The sequence below is a fragment of the Drosophila suzukii genome, chromosome X (assembly GCF_043229965.1).
Source record: "Drosophila suzukii chromosome X, CBGP_Dsuzu_IsoJpt1.0, whole genome shotgun sequence".
In the NCBI taxonomy this organism is placed as follows: Eukaryota; Metazoa; Arthropoda; class Insecta; order Diptera; family Drosophilidae; genus Drosophila; species Drosophila suzukii.
The window spans coordinates 9,596,283-9,620,078 of record NC_092084.1 but is presented as its reverse complement, the minus strand read 5'-3'; the positions used below and the strand labels follow the sequence as shown (position 1 = coordinate 9,620,078).

Sequence of the window (23,796 nt, the reverse complement as noted above, 5' to 3'; positions counted from 1 at the left end):
CAAACTTCAGTCCATTCAAAATAATCTTTATCAAATATTTTAGCTCTGTATAACAATCAGAGGATTTCTGGAATTAAATATGTTTTATAATTGAACCAATAACTATTGGTATATTAAATCGAAGAACCCAAGAAAATAACATTGCTTAATAAATATATTAACGATATTTTCAATTTATTGACCTGCTGAATATAATAATTTTCCACATTTGTTTAAAATGCATGGGTTTCTCTGGCATCAAAGTGATTTTACCCCATGCGATGCCCCTTCATTTTAAAAGCCTTTTCTCAACGCAATTTCCCTCCCTGTGGCTTTCTTTTCTTTCGCTTTCCCGGGCATTTTCCGCAGCTTCTTTTTACGGTCTGCTCGATTTTTCGGTACAAATTGATGCCATCTGTTCGACGTTTAATGCCTCGGGGTTTTGGCCAGCTCCCGGGCCATTTGTCGTGCAACACTTTCAGCGCTTTTTAATGCAGTGGCTGCATAATTTTAACGCTCGTAAGTCGCCTGCATTATCCGAGCCATAAATCGGACTCGACTTGGCCACGCCCACTCCGCCTCCTTCTGGCGGATGTGGATGCGGATGTGACTGCGAATGTGAATGCGGATGCGGTGGAGCAGTTAATTTTGGCCACTGGGCAGCTCAATTTTCACACGATTGGCCCCGGCTTACACCCAAAAATAAGGGCATATCCTTTAAGCCATATATATATATATATATATATGTATGGATACTCCCACCTGCAAACACACACTCACCTGAACCGAAAGCCACTTAAGAGCCATTCAAATTACGTTTCATTACGCTTATTGAGGGGGGTTGGCAGCAACAAACCTTTTTTATGGGGCGGCAGGTGATACCCAAAGTTTGGGGGACTCTTTCTGGAAATACCGCAAAGGAAATATTTGGAAAAAGTCTACTTAAGTAATATGCAATACATTATACATTTTATTTTTACCTATCTACTATACTTTTACTATAGGTTTATCTTACTTTATTTGGCTAATTTTACAGAAAAATAGGGAAACAGTAATTCTTTTTCTTCTTCTTTTTTTTATTTGAATGCATATTATACACCAAATATTTTATATTTTTATACAAATATTTTCCAATACAAGTTGCTCGTTAATAATAATTTGTATTACTGCCCATTTCTTGGGTAACCCCAAGTCGATCACCAAAACCCAGTGGCTTCAAAGTTTGCGGCTTTGTTTTATGGCCACAAACTTTTGAATTCAATTTGTTTTTGGCTGGCCAAAAGTTATTGATTTAATTCGTATCTGGGGAATGCTTAATCAAAAATACTTGGATATATGACGGGCTACTGCCACCCTGTTTTTCCGACAGTTTTTCCAGCGAGGAGGGAAAAGTTGGTTGCTGCTCGTTAGCTAAACTCCGTGGAGATAGTTTTCCAGCTTTCCTTGTTTTGCTTATCGATTGGGGGGAGGCCAGGGGATCTATCTGGTAAATTCATTTTCTAATGGCCAAGAGGGCCTTGTAGGGGCTGTCAGTCGTCAAGCGATTATGTTCGTTTGGCTTCGTTTGGGCCACCAGTCAGTTCTACTTTGGAAGTTAATATAGCAACACGTACATTTTCCAGTTCTTGAAAACTATATACATTTTATTACTGTTATATATATATGATATTCTTTTCTAAAAATGAGTGAAACGAAGGTGAAGCCAGACAAACTGAAAAGGCAGAGCAAGAAAATGGGGAAAGTCCCCGATAAGAAAGTGGATGAGGAAAATCGGCGTCGCCGGCGGATTTTGTGTCAATTATCCCGGGCTCCTGGAAAATGTCCGCTGGGCGATTGCGAGCAGGTTGTTTTTCCCTCGGGCCTGTTGGTTCACCTTCTCCACAAACATGGCCACGAACCCACTTCAATGATATACGAAGTTTACGATGATCAGCCACTGCGTTTGAACTTTAAACTCGATGACCTTGAGCTGGATGTGCCGCAGGCCATTGCCATATTGCTGTATGCTGGCACCGAGGATAAAAAAGAAACTCTACCAGCTCGCCGGCACTTGAGTTTCCCGAATAGCGGTCTTCTAAGCGATAGACGTTGCTATGAACATCATTTGACCCTGGTCCTTATGATTTGCAGGACCAACTGGTCTGCCATGCTGCCCGATCAGAAACTCGCCACCGAGCTGGAGAAGATTGACCAGCCGGATAATATCATATATATCTTGTGGCTGGTCTCTCCGGTGACCGCCAATCGAATGCTATACACCCTGACCCTCTTCGATCGTTTATACATACATTCACGTTGTGTCATACGAAATACCAGGAATTATGTTGTCTCACAGAATCCAAGGGATTTTCTAAGTCTCGAATCGGATTACCTTCTACTCCGCCATGAAGATGCATTGGATTTAATGGCTGAAAAGGAAATTACCAGTCTCGATGACAACCAGCCGGAGGGCATTCATTTGGAACTGTTCCTACACGAGGATCTGTCCGCAAATACATTGGAGAGCCGGGTCTCTAGACATGTGCTGGATACCTACAATGACCATGGTGACAAAATGCCACGCAACAAGATGAATCTCGATAGGGATGCCCAGGGAAAACTGTCCCTAAATCGAAAACCCCTCTCGCTTCCCATGGTACCAAGTCCAAAGACGTCGTATCCAGAAATGGATAGCTTTCAGCCCGAGGAGGCTAACAAGAATACAATCGATGATCAGAGCAAGGAACCGTCCCCTAAGGTTTCCAAGGAAAAAACGAAGGCCAGGGAGGCGAAGGCTAAGTCTATGCAGGGACACTCTTCTGAGTTAATAATAGATAAAGATCTTATAAATAAGCTTGTGACTGATCAAAAAAAGTTTGTTAAAAAGGAACTTGAATTGAGCCAAGAAGTAAAGCATTTTGACAAAGAGGAAAATGAAAAAAGCCATAAAAATCTCGAAGCGAAATGGTCCAATTATGTAATTGCTTCAAGGCGGAGAAAGTCCAAAGCAAAGCAGCTGATAAAAAGCATCCAGAAGTATCTGCAAACTTGCCAGGAGGAAAATTCATCTGTAACTGATCTCGAAGACACCCTCAGGGAATTTGCTAAAGCGGATCCTGACCAGCTTTTAGCCGATAAGGGTACAAAGAAAAGAAAATCCATTTCACCGGAAAGACATCCAAGGAAATCTAGGCAAGTGAGCCCAGAAGGACCCACGGGATCACGCGTGAGGGCAGGGTCCAACCGAGGAGTGACCATGGAATCCATAGAAGAAATCACAGCCATTCCCATGAGGAAACTGAAGGAATCATTATTAAATTTGCAAATTCCGATCACCAAAGAAGTACTGGAAACGGTGAAGGAGGCGGTAATTAAGTCGGTCAAGGAGGCGGTTAGAAAGGTGGCCCAAGAGACTGTGATCTCTAAAGTAAATTTGCCGCCGGAATTCGAGCTGCAAGAGCACGAGGTACGGGAACCTAAAACCAACAAGCCAGAAACCCAACCGGAAATGCAAGACAAGACTAAAACCGTTACGGAAACGGAAACGACACCAAAAAACTTAGCCAAAATCCCCGGAGTTGCCATCAACATTGAATCTGTTTCCGTAACCGACTGCGATTCAGGCTCAAACATGATCAAACATGATCAAACATCATCTAATTTGTAAAAGGTCATTTGTATAAATCTGAAGTTACTTTCATGGTCAACCATTTTCGGTTAATCTTTTCCAAATTTCATTTAACGAATTGTAATTCTTTCCGTACAATAAATGACCCAAATTCGGGCAGCATACCTAATACGATTTTATGAGGGCCAAAATGCTTTCGTTGTTTTCATTGGTATTATTTAAATTCCAGTTTCGTTTCGTAGCCGCCACATGAAAATGGTCAAATCCTGTGGAAAGTCTGTGTGTGCGATAAAGTGGGAGTTTGGCCAGGGGATTTTAGTGAGGCAACCAGACCATTGCGGTTGTCATCGCACGTTGCACTCTGCAGGAGATTTTATACCACTCGGGTTATTTAAAACATAAAGATTTGAATTTAGAAAGCTTGCAAATGCGAAGCACAGAAAAAAGGCGGAGATAAAGCGCTTTAATAATGCACCAATGGTTGAGAATGGCAAGCGAAATATTTATTTAAGCCGTTGCAACAATTACAGTCACAACAATGAACAGTGATTTTTAATGGTAAACGAATAAAACTTTAATAAAATAATAAACAACAATAAATACTGATTTGCTTCAAAGAAACATTTAAGTTTTTTAAAGCGCAGATAAAAGTACAGGGCCTTCAGCAAAAGAAGATAAAAGTACAGTCGCGCCAAACTGCAGGCCATTTCTGTCAAACTGACAGCCGACTGAAAAGAGAGCGCGATAGCCGCCAAGAACGAGCGAGGTGAGAAAATCAGTGAATGAATCTCATCCGAGAGTTTTTCGCACTTGAAAGCGGCCGGCAAACAAAACAAGGACGCCAGGAAGTGGGCGGAAAGGGTTAAAAGGGGGCGTGGCCCGTCCAGAGTTGCCTGCAACTGAAATGCCCGGCCGACAATGCAACAAAAATAAAAATTTAAAAAATAAAAAAAAGTAGAACCGGACTCGGAAAGGTGAAAAATAAGAATGGCCGGCAACACAAATAAAATGCGAAAATGCTCGACGACAAGAACAACAAAAATACAACAAGAACAACAACAACAGCAGCGACGGTGGAAATCTTCTGCCCTGCCGCAGTGGAAAACTTTTGAATAATTTATCTTGCGTTGAAAGGACGTTTTCATTAAAATTCGCCAACGTATTTAAAGTGCGAGATAACTCCCAGAGTGGCGATTATTCAAGTGAGTTCATTTGCCTGCTAGGAATGCTAAATGCGAAGGTGACTTTCCTTCGAGAAAGAACTTGTATATTTATAGGGGGGGCAAATGTGTGCCCATAACAACAGAACTCATGTGAATGATAATAGCAGTCCAATATTATCTATAGACCACTCTTTCTTTCTAAAGATACATAGATTTTAATGGCATTACATATTCAAAGTGTTACTGGTTTGTTGAAAAAATATAAAATAAAATTCCAAATTATAACGTAATATTATATAAATGAACTGTATAAGTCTCTTATTTATTTGGACTTTTGTACAACATTCATGGTCAATTTAAAAATATTGTCTTTCCATTTTTCTCGTTTTTTGTGCATTTTCGAATTTACAATGTTTTACTTGCTCGGTCTACCACTAAATTTCACCTAAAAAAAGGGCGTTTGCAAAGGGCAAAGGGCGAACGGTAGGAAAACAAATGAAGAGCAAGAGTTTTCATTGGAAAATTGTTTTACATTTCAATTTAATTCCATTTTTTGTGCCTGGTCCTCACACATTTTTTGCCAAAGGTTGGTAATATGGTTTTGCTGTTATATGGATACACTGTGTTATTTTAATGCGCTTTCCCTGTTCGGCGGCCAACTTTTTGGATAAATACTGTGTGTTTTATGCTTTTGTGTTACTTTTTTTCGCCATAAATACAATTTATTGGGTTTTGGGCAAAATAAAATAATAAATGTAAGACAAAGAGTCTCGCTACCCTTGTTTTAACTTTCTCTTCGGAATACTTCAAGAAGTTCAACCAATTCCTTTTTTTAAGCTTGAACTAACAATATAAAAAATGCTTACTTAATCCTCCATCCTTTTTTATTTTCAATGTTAAATATCCAGATATTTTTCTTTATATTTTTATACTTAGTAATGCCCTAAAACTTGCCCACTTTACCATATTTTTAGCTGCAATTCTTCCCTTTGTTTTTTGAGTGACTTCCTCTGTTTGGCTTTATGGTTTCTTTTAGCTGCCTCTGCCAAAATTAGCCCTCTAAATCATGTCCAGCGCTTCCCCTGACCATTTCAATTCCCAGCTCTGGCTCTTTTGTATCTGGTGTATTTGTCAAGAGTGGAATCAACATAACATAAATTTAATGTCTGAAACAGACACAACGAAAAGGAGCTAGAATAACGACAATACGAAAAAAAACGTTCAAAAAATGAGAAATATAATTTTCTTAATTCTTTACGATGTTCTTTTGTGATGATGCTCTTTACAAAAGTATAAGCTTTACAGAAAGAAATCTTGATGGTTTTTATATAAAATTTACTTTGGCGTTTATTATAACTGATAATATTTATAATTAATTTTAAAAAGTTATATTATAATTTTAAGTTAAATATTTGCTGACTATTTTGGAGATTTTAGATTTTTTAGATTCACTTTTACTACAGAAATATTTTTTACATCTAACAACAAATATCTTTATTCAATTACAAGTGGCTAAAAATTCTTTAAACTTACCTTTTATATAAATTAATTATTAAACTTTTAATATTTTTACCAAGGTAAAACAGTACACAATTTTTCGGCACAGAAATCTCAACTTGCTCTCTTGTGCTTTGTTTTTTGAAGATATTTTTAAGCTGAATTATGGCGAATTCGCTGCTGAATATCTCGCGTAAATATCGCCACATTCGTGCTTATTCAGGAAAAAAGGGGAAGATGCTGGAAAAGTGGGCGGGGCAGATAGGTGGCGTTTTACCGCTGGCTACAAACTGCACTGGGGCTGGCAATTTTCTTGCGGGTCCCCACCGCATAGCATCGCATCGCCCTGCCATTTCCATTTTATTCCGCTCCTGGGCAGCGTCGTTTCATCGCGCAATTTCCGCACAAGTGTTGGCAATATAAAAATAGCGACAAAATATAAAAGTAATTTATGTTCGCCTTTTTCCATATCATTTCTATATGCATGAGTTCGGGGGACTCACTTCAGCCGGGTAGTTGGGTAGTTTATAAAAATGTATGGTACACCAAACAACCAACCAACCAACCAACCAACCGACCAAGCAACTCCCGCTGCCGGCTCATCCCCTTTGTAAAATATATGAAATATGCATGTTGATGCGCTCGTTTGTATGCGCCAAACTGCATTTAATTTATTAAAATAAATATTTTGCAGTGTTGGATAACGGTGTCTGAGTTATGTCAACGAAGATAAAGCACTCTGTGGATATATCGTCATGTCCAGTACTTTATACGTAATTGATGACATTTCTGCTTGTTGCTTTCAATCTGATTACCGAAATTGCCTCAAGCTTATTCAAGAAAACTGATGCAGTGTTGGAAAACACATATATGTTTATGAATCTTTACTCGTAGATTTATCATTGATTTTATCAACAATTAAGTTTTAAACAAATAACTTCATAAACCAAACCTTATTTATGTAACTTATTTAAACAATAAATTTTAAGTGTTAAACAACGGTGCGTGAGCACATTTTGCCAATATCACTAGCAGTATTTTTAGTTATTTTCCATTGCTTAACCGAACTTAATTTAATTTATTAAACATGTTTCGCAGAGTGAATTGTGTTAGTGATGATAAAACACTAGGTGCTTTATCCATAATTGATGGCAAACCTTGGTCGTCGCTTTCAATTTGATTAACCAATTGCCGCGTTGAAATTTACATGAAGCGAAACCAAAATTAAATATGTTTAGTCCGAAATCACATTTCATTATAGTGCGGCGATTGCATAATAATGTGGTCAGCCGCAAATGGCGACCATTATCCGAGTCACCCGTGCAACCATCCACCCACGTGTACAAACACCCATTTTGCCTTGCCCACACTGCTTTTTGTTTGCTGTCACATCGCAATGCAAAGGACTAAAATACTCATGAATATATCACAACAAGCATTTACTAGATTCATTTGACAGGATGTGGCAGGTGTATCTATGTTGGGAGAACCCAAAAGCAAATATAAACGCATATACACCTGAATGAACACATATTTGCGTAATCGATTTCTAGTTTTTTCAAAGCTACATAAATGCAAAAATGTCATTTAATAAAAGCGAAACTATATGGGCAATTTTAACGTATAAGTATGAATATCCTTAAATATATTTAAATACTTCACATTAATTCCTTTGTCAGATTGGCAAAAATAATTAGGTTGTCCCTTTTGACTTTGTTCAAATATTTCCGGACCAAATTGTCAACTAAAATTACACACAATTTGTGCTATTTAATGGCCGACTGGCATATTTTTTTTTATTGTTCATCAAGTATGCAGAAAGAGGGACAGACAATAATGGGCGAAAGGGACGGAGGAGCAATTCAGAAAGTTAACAAATAAAATTATGCAAACGTCAAAAAAAAAAATGAAAAAAGAAAGAGCACAAACAAATTTGCACGACAAGCGAAGAGAAAATAAAATCTGACTTCGTAATATCCCAAAACTGTGTTCATAGTGTAAAAATGTCTATTTACATAGTCATGCATCATGGCAGAAAGAGAGGGGTGTATAGAAAAAGAGAGAGAGAAGACATGAGACACAGGTACAAATGCTAGGCAAAGAAATAAAAAAAAAAAATTAAAATATCTATATGGAAAAGTTCATAAATTTTCAAACACCACGCGAGCTGGGAAAAACCAGAAAGAGAAAAGTGAGAAAGAGAAGGGGCGACATAGAGTGAAAGAGACGGGACACTCGGGGGGACACAGATTGCGGCAAACTATTTGCAGCACGGCAAAAGTAAAATGCAAATAAATCCCCAAATGCCAGCCCAGTCACAAGTACATGCAACACTAAACAACAGGCACGTTCGTCTTTAGCACCCCTCCAAAGTTTTATTTCCCTCCCCCCCCCCCCCTCCTAGTGCCACACCCACCGATTTTCCACCCATTTTCCCGCCTCGTTTGCCTGCTGAAAGATAGCCAAAAAACTACTTGCACACATATGTACATATGCGAAATATGCCCACCTGGCCGGGGCAAAAAAAAATGGGGAAAAATGAAAATTCCGGAAAATATCTGGACATTTTCCCCGCAAAATTCGTTTACAATTCGTTGGACAGCCGAGTGCGTGTACGCCATGACTTTTGCCCATTTGCAAGTAAACTCTGTAAATTCATCGCCAGATTAATACGATTTTAATGTAGCCCACCTTTTGGGGTCCGCAGGGGATTGAACTAGATTTTGAAAAAGGAAAGTAAATTAAAAATAACATTTAAGCCTTGTAACTTAAACTAGATAAATGCATCTTTAATTTTATTTTGAATCCTTGCTAGGAATAAATCAATTCTCAATATATTTTATTTGCAATGAAAACCATTTTTTAAAAATATTTATTACTAATGTATAATTACTACACTTTATTTCTTGATAAATTATTTATTTTAGTTCACAATCTTTGTTTTTTTTTTAAGTACAAACATCTAAGAACCGAATTAATTTTAAAAAGTTTCCTGAATTCCTTTTTCATACAAACTAAACTACAACTTGAAGAATCTTTAAAGTATATCCTAAATTTAACCCAAGCTGACCCAATTCCGATGATAACTATAGTTATACCTTCCAGTCCCCAAAGATTTGCTAGCATCAAAGGTTCCTCGGCTGCGGGTTCCTGTTTTTGAGTATTCCCCAAATGGAAATCATTGACAATTCGCTGATGTCTCCCCCAAAAGCCCCGAGGAAGTTGGGAAAAAAAGCGCCAAAAATAAAAGTTAAAATAAAAATACAGCAAAATAAAGAAGGGGAAGCGCATAAATGGCAGGGCTAAAGTGAAACACTTTAGGGGCGGACGGGGTTTTTTGGCACACGTGGAAGCATTTTGTCGGACCGGAAGTCGCATAATTTCAAAGCGGAAACAACTAATTTGATTGTATTTAGCACCAGTTGGGGACCCGGAAGCAAAAAGGCGGGGCAGGGGCAGATTCCAGAGGTTCCTATCCAGGGGAGAGCAGCTTAATGAGCAACTTTTTAGTTGCAATTAGCCGGCAGAATAGTAGAGCAACTGAAGTAGAAACATCGAGGCTAGTCGAGTCGAGTCGAGGCTTAAACCTCAGACCGGGTTTCTGTGGTTTTACACATTTCACTTTCATTATTCGCAAAAATGTGCTAACTTTTTAATGCGCTCAACTGTTGTCCAAAGCCCTCCGAAGGACTGCCTGTATATATATATATAATATATATACAAACATATACACATAATAGCGGAAAATGGGTAGGGAAACTTTTCTGATATCAAAATGAACGACTCTGGCCATAATGGTTGGCAGGTCAGTAGCTGACAGCTGCGAAACTATTCCAAAACTGACGGCACTCTGACTTCTGGCAGGTAAAATACTCCGAAAACTTTAGATCGCTTGATTAAAAACTTCCAAAAACGACAGCGCGATGTTAGCATTACGTTCACTAATCCAAAACTTTGGCATCGCGTTAAAGTTGCTAAGTCCCTTAGTTAAATTAACCATTTTGGTTGAGCAATTGCAACAGGAAAATTATAACGAGACGAAAAATTGGATAGATGTGGATTCCTTTTATCTAATATTTTTATAAATTTAATCAAATAAAATTGTTTTATTTTGTATAATTTTGTTTCTTGTTTAAAACCACATTTGAAATTTTCTATATACCTAAATCGGAAGACCAAGCAAAAGTCCCCACACAGAGGCAATATAATTTATGAGAGTTAACTACCTCATATATCATGCATGACAAAAAGCTGCTCGCTGCGCAATTCGGGTAAAGTTTACAACTCAATTTGTTGGACATCCCGCAGAACATATCCATAGTTAATGATCCTCCGCCGGGCGCAGTTAATATAGCAAACAACGGCAAAAATGGGGGAAAACTTTTACGGATGGGAACGGTTGGAAAATTCTGAAAATCGAGGAGCCGGAGTATAGAGGGGGGGCCTTTTCCAGCAAACCTTTTTGACAAGCGTCGCAGTCATAACTTTTACTGTTCTACTTGTTGTTGCTGTTATAATTGCTCATTACGCTGGCATGTGCCACGCCCCTGCCCCAAAAACGCCATCGCCCCGCCCCCAATTTTTCCTTTTTCCCAACGTTTTGCAGCTTTACAGCTCGCCACAATGAAACTTTTTAGTTGATTTTATCATTTTTTCCCTGCCTTCCCTTCCTCATATTTTGTTGTGTTTGTTTGATGCCTTCCAATGGCAGATTTCCTGAAAACCGAAACTTTTCTCCAGACCCGAATTAAAACAGTATAAGCATGGTCAAACACCGAAGACCCTTAGGTGGTCCAAACATATTTTACTGGGCCTTACTTCTGGCGGGTTGGCCAACAACGAGAAAACACGGAGCTAATTAAAATCATTTCATAAATTTGCCATTTCCTTGGGTTAAGAACAAACAAAAACAGTGGAGGTTCCTAGAAAGTGGCCTCAAAAGTACTAGAGAAAAGATGGCAGCTGTTAAGCGTTTAGCAATACTGGAAAACATTTAAAGAGATGAAAAAATATTAAAAGAGCTTTATTGAATCTTAGGTACAAAACTATGAAAAACAGTTTAATTTTGCTTGCTTTCCCACTGACCAATACTGGTATTTCAACCCTCATGCATCTATTTCCAACACTACCACATATTCAATATTGCTCTAATATTAAGGGTGGTTTGTTTAGGTGTATTTGTTCTTTTAAAATTTAATTACTGACCACTTGTGTGTGTTTTCCTGCTGACCAACACTGGTTATTTATCAGTCAATTGAAATTCCCAACTCTGGCACTTCTCCAAGGCAAACATTGAGTGCCCCATATTGCCCGAATATTAAGGATGGTTTGCTTAGGTGTTGATGGGAATGTGGATGCTTGGGTGTGGTTTTTGGGTGGCTGGGTTGTTGGGCGATTGGATGGATGGGTGGGTCAAAGAACCGGATGGGCTGTGAGAGCCTGCGGCTGGGACGCGACACGTGCAACGGGCGCGTCAAATAGGAATTCATTAACAAAACGTTACACAAAATTTTAATTAAATATTAAAACATAAAAGTTTGTCGAGCAATATTTCTGTGCGTTAGCGACAGAATTTCGCACAGACCTTGGGGCACTTTCGAGCACCCAAAAAAACCCCCGTCGAAAATCCACCCATTTTCGGGCAGCATGACAGCGGGCTTTTGTTGTTGTCGGTGCTTTTGGTAATAGAAAATTAAGTTCTATTTATGTGCAAAAGTTCCTCATTAAAATCGAGCAGCAAACTTTGATTAAACTTGCCTGCCGCTTTTATTTCTACCAATTTTCGTTCTTTTTTTTCTCGTTTCATTTCTATACTAGGATATACATATATTCCTATATATATTTGCCTTTGGGGCAACAGTTTGTTTTTATGCGACAAAACTTGTCGATAATTTAATTAGTGGAATTTCCTAGCCGGACACAATGCCCGGACAAAATAAATGCCGGAGTGGCGAGCAGTAGACAGCAAATTGCCCATAAGGCTTGAAAGCTGCCTGGGGGGGAGGGGGGTGTTGATGTGGGCGTAAGTAGGTGGGCGTGGCACTCCACTCGGTACTCCACAGAAATGCTGCTCGGTTTTGCTTGCGGGCATTTAATGTATCTTTAATTTCCCCTGTGGTTCATGTCGTACACAATCAGAGGAACATATATACATACTCCCACACATATGTATGTTTTACCCACATACATGCATGCGAGCATATGCGGCGCACATGTGTCTGTGTGCGTTTCCGTTTCCGCTGAATAGTCGTGGTTCCGGTTATCTAGGGAATTTTCTATAGCCCCTTTTTGCCCAGTGGATTTTTTGTTATTTTATTCGAGCTTAACGACAGCTAATTTAGAGATCGGACTAGATAGTTTGGATAAAAGAAATAAGTTGAGTTAAATATAGAGGTAAGTATATATTCAATATAAAAAAATTAATTAGTTTTTACAACATTACTACCTTTCTTATAATAGTAAAACTAAAAGTATTTAAGAGCTTAGGAAGTACATATTTTAAATGGGAAAAGCACACACTTAAAATACATTTTTGTTAAGTAATTAACATAATATTTACCACAAAACTAGCAATTGTAAGCCTAATTTCCAAAAACAAAAGCAAACCCAACGTTGTAATCATAATACCCGCACTATTTGGCAATCACACATGAGTGAGCCCTGCTCCCCAGCTCCCAAAATCAACATTGTCGTCATCGCTGGTGCGTATTAACGCCCATCCGAAATCCAAATACAAATTGGAATTCCGGGCAGAGACGGAGAGATATCCATTTGGCCCCCCGAAGAATTTGACTGCCTTACCCACAACCAATGAAAGCCCCAGACAATAATAACGACTTGTAGTTAATGCCGCCAAGCTAACAAGTCCCAGAATTTCCCAAGGCCACAAAACAAAAAAAAAATGAAAGCTAAAGAAAGGGATACAACCCTTTTTAATTCGAGTTTAAGACTTTTGGGGCCGGGCTAATGACGCCTTTGGGGAAATTCCCATCAATGGTCGATGGTCCAAGGCTGGAAGGCCGAAACGAATGAACTCGACCAGTGCATCCAATTAACTGTGAACATAAGACCACTCTCTCATAATCAAGAGCTGCCATTGGGGCCAACAAACAAATCAATGCGAAAACCCGAGAATTCATGAGTCATTCAATAGGTTGCCTTTTTAGGGAGCCGTAATTTATCACGCATGCAATGTTTGGCGTCTTTATGATGCACTGGGAAAAAATATGCCCAGAATAAAAATTATCATCATTGCATGGTTTACCAGTTTTAATAAATTTAGAAGTATTTCTTTTTGAATTATTAAGAGTTTTTTGTTCTTTACCATTCTAGTGTTAGAAAGTGCAACATTTTATATAATGTAATGTGTAACTTATACTTCTCCCATTCTTAAAAGACTTTGAAAATGTATTCAACGTGATATCTATAAGCTATTTGCTTTAAATATATTGATGAGATCATTACATTTTTATTAAGCTTCCGAATATCATGGTATTTTAAATTGAAAAACATTTTTGTTTAAATTTCTTCGTCTTACTTTCTGAGTACCAACTTTATTTCAACATAATTTCAAATAATACAATATAAATTGAATTCGTTTTTAACGCTTTATTTTTTCGAGTGATTCATTCTGATTCTGAGGTGTGGCTGACTTTGATTTGATTGAGCACAAAATTCACCATTTCCCAGCATGTCCAAACATCCAACTGCACTCAGTGTCTGCTGCGTAACATCGAGGGTGTTCCGGTTTTTGGAGTGGTTTTCCGGCCCTCAACGGGGGGTTTTCCGAGGGAGAGGGGTCTGGACACTCCGTAATACCCTGACTAGGCATGTTCACATGCCACGCCCCTTTGACGCACACGGCAAATGCAACAAGCTGGCAAACAAGGACGCCAAAAACTAAGCCACCTGGAAAAAATTGTTTCCAACTGATGGTCCTGAAAAGTACTTATCAATAGGTTCTTGGTGTTGATTTATGGTTAAACCAAAAAAATGTTTTATATTAAATTTTAAGTGGCTGAAACGAGTTAATAAATCTCAGTAATTGGGATAACAATAGGTATACTTGTTTTAGTAGTTTTATATTTATATAAAATCATAAGAATTTCTTAGTTCTGTGAAATGGGACACCCTATGAATATTATAGGGATATTAAAGAAAAGAGTTACCTATACTTTCGTTCAATATACCCTGCTCTAGGCCAGGGTATGAAAAGTGCAATCGCCTGGCCACGCCTGGACCCGAACTGGAGCACATCAATGGGGATTTATAAAAAATGCAAATTCATTAGAGCAGCCGCCGACCAGGACGAGTCTGCCGAGTCTGCCGACTGAGTGCTGGGATCTCGAGAGCTGTTGGATTCGGTTCAGTTGGGGGCCAGCTGCTCTACTAATTCCAATGGCTTGTCACCGGAAAAAAAACAGAAGCAGAGGCATCAGAAATAAGGCTACGGCAGCTGTGAACCTCAGACACAGAGGCGTCGTGTCAGCGCCGGGTGAAAGTGCAGCGTCAGGGGCTTTCCGTTCCCCTTTCACCCACTTTCTCCCAGCGGTGGCAGCATTTGGAAATTAAAAAGAACAGCAGCGGACCAGAAGAAGTCGAAGGAAATGTGCAATCTTAGGCCTGCACACATTGATGGATCAGATGGGATGGTACACATATCCAGCCTTTAAGAACACTCGGTACCTCTGAGTATTAGTGGTTTTTTTCAGCCTAGCGAAAATGGAATTTTAGTCAAAAATACGATTTAAATATCTGTGTGTTTTATCAGAAATGCCAAGAAAGTCCTAATGCTTCGATATTTTTGAAAATCAATAAAAACGCACCTCAAAAGTACTTTAAAAAATATTTTGGTTTCTTTTCATTTTTATTTCCTTCTTATTTGGTATAGTACTAAGACTAATTTACAATTAAAATTAAAAGAGAAAGTGGACTTTCCCGACTTAGAGACTACCCCCACCTCTCCCTATATATTAAATGGTCCGTTACAAAACGAAGATCAAAATTATAACACTCCTCAATAAAGGGTATGCAACTATCGATAGCTCAACAAATTGTCGTCGATTGCTGTCGTCCAAAAAGACTCATCTCTACAAGTGTGACAGGAGAACTCAAATATAAAAAATTACTCTGACTAAAATGGTGAAAGTAAATAAGAATAAGTTGCCAAAGAAGAAGCCTGCATCCATGAAAGTGGAGGAGTCTAAGCCGGAAGAGGCACCTTCGAGGGAGTCTAAGTCGAAGGAGGAATCTTCGGATGACTTTAAAAGCGGATCCAAATCCGCTCCCACCAAGCCAGAGCCGAAGGAAAAGGACTTTAAGTTGCCAGTTCCCTCGGATGACAAGGATGAAATGGACCTGGCCAACTTCGAAAACGGCTCTACACCCGCTAGCACCAAGAACGGCATTATCTACATGTCCAATGTTCCCAAGCACTTGAAGGTGAAGCGAATGCGCAAAATCCTAAAGAAGTTTGGAAAAATCGGAAAAATTATCCTGCAGCCAAGTGAGTGCCTCAAGAAGGTATTTTGATATAGAGCGCTTCCGTTTAATCTCGACTATGGGTTTTCGCAGGTGCCAAGGCCAAGAGAAACAAACGTAAGCGCATCCACTTCTACGAGGGCTGGGTGGAGTTCGAGTCGAACGAGATCGCCAAGTTCGTCGCCACCGCGCTGGGCAACTCCAGGATCTCCAAGCATAAGAGTTCAAGGTTCTACGACTCGCTGTGGAGAATGAAATATCTTCATCCCTTCACGTGGGTGCACCTCGCCGAGCGCGGGAATTACCCGACGGAGGTCTCCCACGCCGGTCTCCCACGCCCGCAAGGAGACCACCTTCTTCCAGAACAATCTCGACGAGAGCAAGTCCCTCAAGAAGAAGGCCAAGAATTCTGAGAAGGCTGAAAAGTCTGGGAAGGCTGCCAAGAAGAAGATGGCCCGTGGCGACAGTGAGGACTGAGCCCCAGTTAGACTGACACTTCAATGATAAATTAAGCATCTGTAATTTAAAAAAATTCAATAACTTGCATTAAATAGACCGCTCGCCGATATCATAATATCTATAAGCCATCGTTTATTAATGTTTGGTGGTCTCACTGTTCTAGTATTTTAAAGCCAAAAGATTTCACTCAAAAAATACTCTTTTTAGCAGTTTTTCAGCCGTAGTTTGGCCAAATCAAGCCGTACAGCTAAAAGACCGACTGTTTTGAGCAGCTGACAACCTATGCTAACAATCCCCATCACTTTCCGGAAAATATATTTCTTGACAAATTTTTTCATTTTTTGTAAGGGGTGCATCGTTTTTTTTTGCAAAAAATGGCAAAAATGAAAAATTTTCAGATGAGAATGCAAAAAGATTGGAAATTGAACAACGAGCTCAACGAGGTATGACATTCCTCATTCTGACTTGTACTTTTGTTACGACAGCCAAAAAACGGAATTTTTATGGCGAAAAAAGGGTTCAAACTCTTGTCAAAAATACGAAATTCAGATTTTTGTCAAATATGAGACATTTTTTTTCGGTTTTTCTATCGTAGTTCAGCCAAATCAAGGCATACAGCTAAAAGACCGACTGTTTTGAGCAGCTTTTTTAATATGCTAACAATCCTCATCATTTTTATTAAAATTTATTTTTTGACCAATTTTTTCATTTTTTGTAAGGGGTTACATCATCTATTTTTGCGAAAAATGGCAAAAATTAAAAATTTTCAGGTGAGAATGCCAATAGATTGGAAATTGAACAACGAGCTCAACGAGGTATGACATTCCTCATTCTGACTTATACTTTTGTTACGACAGCCAAAAAACGGAATTTTTATGGCGAAAAAGGGTTTCAATTTTTGTCAACAATACAAAATTCAGATTTTTGTCAGAATTGCGACATTTTTTTTCGGTTTTTCTATCGCAGTTCAGCCAAATTAAGGCGTACAGCTAAAAGACAGAATGTTTTGAGCAGCTTGCTTAATATGCTAACGATCCTCATCATTTTTATTAAAATTTATTTTTTGACCAATTTTTTCACTTTTCGTAAGGGGTTACATCATCTATTTTTGCGAAAAATGGCAAAAATTAAAAATTTTCAGGTGAGAATGCCAAAAGATTGAAAATTGAACAACGAGCTCAACGAGGTATGACATTCCTCATTCTGACTTATACTTTTGTTACGACAGCCAAAAAACGGTATTTTTATGGCGAAAAAGGGTTTCAATTTTTGTCAACAATACAAAATTCAGATTTTTGTCAGAATTGCGACATTTTTTTTCGGTTTTTCTATCGTAGTTCAGCCAAATCAAGGCGTACAGCTAAAAGACCGACTGTTTTGAGCAGCTTGCTCTGTATGCTAACGATCCTCATCATTTTTATTAAAATTTATTTTTTGACCAATTTTTTTCATTTTTTGTAAGGGGTTACATCATCTATTTTTGCGAAAAATGGCAAAAATTAAACATTTTCAGGTGAGAATGCCAAAAGATTGAAAATTGAACAACGAGCTCAACGAGGTATGACATTCCTCATTCTGAATTATACTTTTGTTATGACAGCCAAAAAACGCAATTTTTATGGCGAAAAAATGGTTTAAATTTTTGCCAAAAATACAAAATTCAGATTTTGTCAAAAATACGACATTTTTTTCGGTTTTTCTATCGTAGTTCAGCCAAATCAAGGCGTACAGCTAATAGACCGACTGTTTTGAGCAACTTGCTACCTATGCTACCGATCCACATCACACTCATGAAAAATAATATTTTTTCGGAAAATGTCAAAAACTAAAAGTTGAATGGCACTGGATTGGAAATTAAACTACGACCTCCTTATTTCGGTGACACGTTTGCCTGTTGGCTGCACACACCGCAAAGGTTCTTATGTCCTTCGTGACTTTCCCACCTGTGGTCCCCAAGGCCCGTAAATCCCAACTTTGGTTGACATTGGATGCGTTTTCTCAAGAGCCAACGCTGAATAGCATTGCAAATGAAATTCAAATTCGCAGCATACTTTGCGGCGTTTATTAAACTCAAGATAATCGCCCGTCACTTCAAGTTGTTCAAAAACCAAAAAAAAAACAAAATGAAAAAAGGATTGGAGGGGCGTTAATGGAGGCGTGGCAAGCCACTAATAGTATCGCCTTGCTGCCACCGCATAGTATGCTTTTCGGTTTAATGAAGCAGCCGCGGATTCAGCAGCAGATTCCCCGAAACTTGTGGAAACTCTTTCGCGGCAGTCATAAGTTCAATCAACATCAAATTTAATTAAAACGCTAAAAGCATCCGCCCGCCCTCTAAAGCAAATCGAAAAAAAGTAACAAACCAAAGAAAATGAACGAAAAAGGCGTGCACAGTTCAAAAAATGTTTCGAACGGTATAAAATTCGTGTTATATCGATAAGTCTACTACATTAGATCAACTATAAACTAAAAATAAAAAATATACTTTCAATAAAAATAAAAAATAATTACAAAATATAAATTTAAATTGTTTATTAAATTACCAACACAGAGAGAATTCTGAAGTTCTTATCTGAGTTGAAAATGTGCTTTAAAAAAGAACGAAATTTTCGAAACAGAAAATGTTTTTGTTGTGCTTGAATCAAGTTAAATTGAGAACATTGATACCAAAATGTGTTTACACGGTTTTCAAGAACAAATGTTCTCAATTTAAGAACAATGTTCTTTGTAATCATTTAACTAAAACTGTTAAAGCTTATATAAATAAACGATAGCTCCTCCAAAATTGATGGAAACCTATAATACTTTCGCTCAGTGTACCGAAAAGAGGTGGGATCCAATGTAAATGGCCAAGGGGTCGCCACAGAGAGAGGGAAAAGAGCGAACATTAAAACGGAAATAATTGTGGTCTGGCCGGAGACTGTCGGACCGGATATGGACAGATCCAGGGGCGTGGCCGGGAAGTGCCTAGAGGGGGGCTTTGAGGGGGTGGCTATTCGGTAGGTGCACCCTTTCAGGGGCAGCGACATTTGCAACACTTTTGGTTTGTAATTAAGTAGCCAAATGGCAGACAGACAGACAGCCGGAGGGGAAAAACGGTGGTAAATGGGTGGGGGTGAAAGGGGGTAAGGCTTTGGAGACTGGGAGACCCAAAGAGGATGTTAGCCATCCGCAGCTAATCATAGTTACACAAATGCTTATGGCGGAATCAACTTACCCACCGACGATGATTAACAATTGAAATCGATGGTGGGAGCCAGAGAGATTTCACAAATTGACCACATCGGCTTAAGTGGGCGAAAAGAGAATTTACCCTGAGATATTCAATGATTTTGAAGTTCAATTTAAAGCACTTACAGCATAATTTAAAGGTAATAAAGTGCTTTGAGGACTTAAACCATTTTAAGTTGGGATACAAATCTTTAAAGATAAATGTATGGTACTTAAATAAATTTAAAAATTAGTATTAGTAAAGGAAATAGTTATTAATTCGAGATAACTAAGTTATATTTCCCTTACCTTTTATGTTACAAATGATCTTCTCACAAGTTTTTGTTAAAGAAGAAGTCTACTTAAAACTCCGTTCTCATGTTCAACAAAGATATTTAAAAATCCAAGTACATTAAATATAAACTAAACTAGACAGCCAGACCAAACAAATGGCTAGCACGGAATTCGAAACTTTTTAAAACTTTAATTCGCCTTTCTTGTTGCCTATTTTTTTGCACCCCACAAAAAATTAGGAAACTAAAACAGAGGCCCAAATACAATTATAAACACATTTGTCTAACCATTTTTGCACTTTTATTTTTTTGGCCCTTTGGCAAGTTTAGTGGCATGCTCACTTTCAATTTGGCCTTCGTGTAAGTGCAACACACGTGAGTGTTGTTGCAACAATGGAAAAGGACAAAAAAGCCCAAGAGGGTGCGAAAGAGAGGGGGCGAGGTGCTGAGACAAGGACAGAAACACAGGCACAGCGCAAATTGTGTAGAAGAAATAAAAGGAAAAGTGGGGAAGTGCAGACAGACTCTGTTAGTGGCAAACTTTTGCCGCTTTGCAACACTTGAGAGCACCAACACACTCGGCGAAAGAGACGGGCATACAGCGTTGGAAAGAGACGGCTAAGGGGGGTTAGACTGAAAGAGAGAAAGTGCAGCTTATCAGCCCCACACATGTGAGAGTGTGTAACTAATTTAAAAAGTCATTTTTACTTCCGGCATTTACACAGCTGCACTTAGTTAAACAAAAAAATGGCAACCCTTCATCAGGGTTGCCGTGTGCTTCATAAGACCCACCTTTGAGTAAAAGTTTTATTATGAAAATTGCACAAGAGATTTGCTCAACTTTAGCAATAAATTTTAAGCAAATCAGTTCTTGGAACAAGGTGAATGCTTAACTTTCAGTACAAGATTTTTAAAAAGTAATTGTTTGTTTAAATTTTAATTGACATAAGAATATACATTATAAATTCAGACTGTTTTTGGAATAAACAACATGTTAAATCTTTAAAATGTAAATAGGCTGGGGATTTTATTGGCTTGGAAAAATTTCGTTTAGGTAATTACCTGTTCCCCTCAAAATTGGCCCCATTCCCCGATTTCCTGCTGAAAATAAACACAATGGTCTGCAGGTTTACTTTCTCAACAAAGCCAAATCAGAGTAAATAATAATAAACTAGCCCCATGGCAACACTTTGCCCATTCCACTAAATCGGTTACCACCCCTCACCATTTTCCACCCACTTTTCCACCCATTTCCCATCCTTTTAACCCTCGGGCAACCGCAACATCGACAGCTGCAACAACATTACCTGCAACAACAATTGCTTATTTAGTGCTGGCAATCTGTGTTCGATGTGTTTCGATTGTTGTGGCTAAAGGCCGCAGGTGAAAAGTGGGCGTAAAAAGGGTTGGGGTTCGGGTTTGGGTTTGGGTTTGGAAAATTGGGAGTGGCTACCGTGGGTGGCAAACAACAAAGGTCCCGAAAACTCCACAACGAAAGCTTCATGTACACTGGTCTTTTTCGCCAAAGCAATTAATTTCCTAGAACTATTTGCGATTTGCACGTAAAACAATTGCAAAATCAAAGTCGAAGCCAATGCCAAAAACAAATGATGGATGTAGAGTGACCTGAGGTTATGCCAGTATTACACTCAACTATGAAATGGAATTTAATAAATCATTAAGCTTTAATTTAAGCAAAAAATATTACAATGTTAACGATGAATATCCAATGAATATCAATCTACGTTTTTTAAGAACGAATGTTCTCAATTCAAGAACGAATGTTCTAAACTGAAGAACAATGTTCTCAACTTAAGAACAATGTCAGCAATTCAAAAACAATGTTCTCAATTTAAGAACAACGTTCTCAATTCAAGAACAATGTTCTCAATTCAAGAACAATGTTCTCAATTCAAGAACAATGTTCTTGGACACTTCTCTCTGTGTGTATCTTAAATAGTTTCATATCTGATTTCCTTTTTTCACACACTCAAAACCAATATCTCGTGAGGAAACCCTCATAAATCCAGTGAGAGGGCAATAATGGCAATTCATAAATAACAACAAGAGACATCAAGATTTGTCATAATACCGCGTAAACATTTCGGACGCATTCAATAATTCACACGATAAACACTGATACTTCAGTCGGGGGGCTAATAACAGATCTAATGCCAAAGCAAACGCTGCGAAATGGCAAATATATAGAGCACATAAAGCCCGACAATACGGCCATAAAAGCTAAGGCAAAAGACAAGCCAAGGCACACACACATTTTATTTCATAAGCCAGGCATCTTAATCTCCAGGAATAAACTCGTTGACACCCGTTTTCATGAGAGCAACCCCTGTTTTTCCTCCCCCCCGCGAAAAAGAAAACACCAACCCGCTTTTCCGCCCACGGCCATGTTCCATGTTTGAAATTAATTTTATTCACACAAAAATTCTCGCGCGCATACAATTTCATTAAGCAAATATTTTTGTCGCCCGCCAGCGTTACCTCTTCTGCCACGCCCCCTTCTGCCCGCCCCCGCCCCCACCCAGGCCATGCCCCCACGCCCACACATCCCCCCTTTGCCGCAACCTTTGGGATAAAAACAACACAAGGCACAATACTTCGTGTATTAAGGAATTTCGTGGGTGGATCTCAGTTACTTGTTACAACCCACGAATACTTTTCTGGGTACTCAAACAAAGGGGGAAATAAAATATAAATTTTTAAAAAATAATACTAACATATACTAAATATATAATATCTAAAATAAAAGAATTCATTAAAATCGAAGAACTCATTAAAGTCATTCAAACATGAACTAGTCAAAAACCTCCCCAATGAACAGTTCACTAAAAATGAACTCAAAAATGAACTAATGCATTTTTTTTGTAATCTTTTTTATTTCAATTTTTATTTTTAACTAGAAAAATATGCATTTTAATAATATTTACTTAATGCTATATTTAAAATCGAAGAATTCATTAAAATCAAAAAATTTATTACATTAATCTAAAAATGATCTAGCCAACGAACCCTTCAATGAATTTTTCAGTAAAATGATTCATTTTATTGTATTTTAGATTTTATTTTTAATTAGACAAAGATGAATTTTTTAAAGCACCACATTTTTAGTTAGTTAATATTATAATTATTAGTTAGTTAATATTAACCAAATACTATTTTTAAATATATTTTCGAAATGAACAATCCAATGAACTCCTCAATGAATTTTTCAATAAAATAAACTCAAAAATGAACCTGTTCATTTTATTGTAATTTGTTTGTATTTAAAATTTTATCTTCAGCAGAAAATGATGCGTTTCCTTAAGTACAACACTTACAAGTGTGTTAAATTTCCAAGAAATCCTATATTTTAAGGGTTCCAAAAACGCTGTTTTCCCAGCTTGAACTTTCCCCCCAACTTTTTGTCTCTTCTGTGTGAGCTTTTTTTTTGTTAGTTAACGACGCGCAGCATTTATACGATTTTAATGCCGCGAGCAGGCCAAAAGAAACTGAATCCTTGCGCTCCAACCAACCACCACCCACTCAAATGAGGCGCTCATAAAACGGGGCATATAACAAATGATAGTCCCGGCCACGCCCATAGCTCCTCCTCCCTCCCAAAAAAAAAAATACAAAAAAAAAATCAACAAAAAAAGACAGCACAATTAATGCATTAAAAAGAGGACGAGAATGAGGAGGCAAAAGCGAAAACATTTGCAAGGCCAATAAAAATGCCATTTAATGACGCCTGCAAATTTTCGAGCCTCAAATAATCAGCATAAAAATGAGCAAAAATGCTGAATATAAAATTAATTGAAATATCCCACAGGGAGTCAGATGAAGGAGCATTAAATATATAAAACATTCCCGGAGTCAAATGCCAGGGATTTTCCAGCGGCGATTGACAGGCGAATTGTGATTGCCATTGCGATTAAATTGCGAAACGGTTCAAACCGATAATGAGCCAAACAGAAGCGAGGTGAATCGGTAAATGTTGCTCAGCGGATTATCGGGGGGGAATCCCTTGAATTGAATTATTTATGTACTAAAGGCAATCGCCTGTGGTTTAAGCACATTTCCAAATTGCATTTTAAAAGCAAATACGTTTTTT

At 38.2% G+C, this 23,796-nt stretch overlaps 3 protein-coding genes across 3 annotated transcripts in view; all 3 read left to right on the top strand.

Annotated features, from left to right (window-relative positions):
• Window positions 1-23,796, top strand: part of LOC108016561 (uncharacterized) — an 82,364-nt gene that overhangs the window by 38,347 nt on the left and 20,221 nt on the right. The gene's annotated exons all lie outside the window — the stretch shown is intronic.
• On the top strand, window positions 1,539-4,540 carry boil (boilerman). The gene has a single exon (XM_017083393.4). It carries the CDS (start codon window positions 1,661-1,663, stop codon window positions 3,623-3,625), a length of 1,965 nt encoding a protein of 654 aa, XP_016938882.2. The 5' UTR covers window positions 1,539-1,660; the 3' UTR covers window positions 3,626-4,540.
• LOC108016563 (uncharacterized) lies at window positions 15,332-16,294 on the top strand. The gene is made up of 2 exons (XM_070997807.1): window positions 15,332-15,751; window positions 15,820-16,294. Exons 1-2 carry the CDS (start codon window positions 15,385-15,387, stop codon window positions 16,137-16,139), a joined length of 687 nt encoding a protein of 228 aa, XP_070853908.1. The 5' UTR covers window positions 15,332-15,384; the 3' UTR covers window positions 16,140-16,294.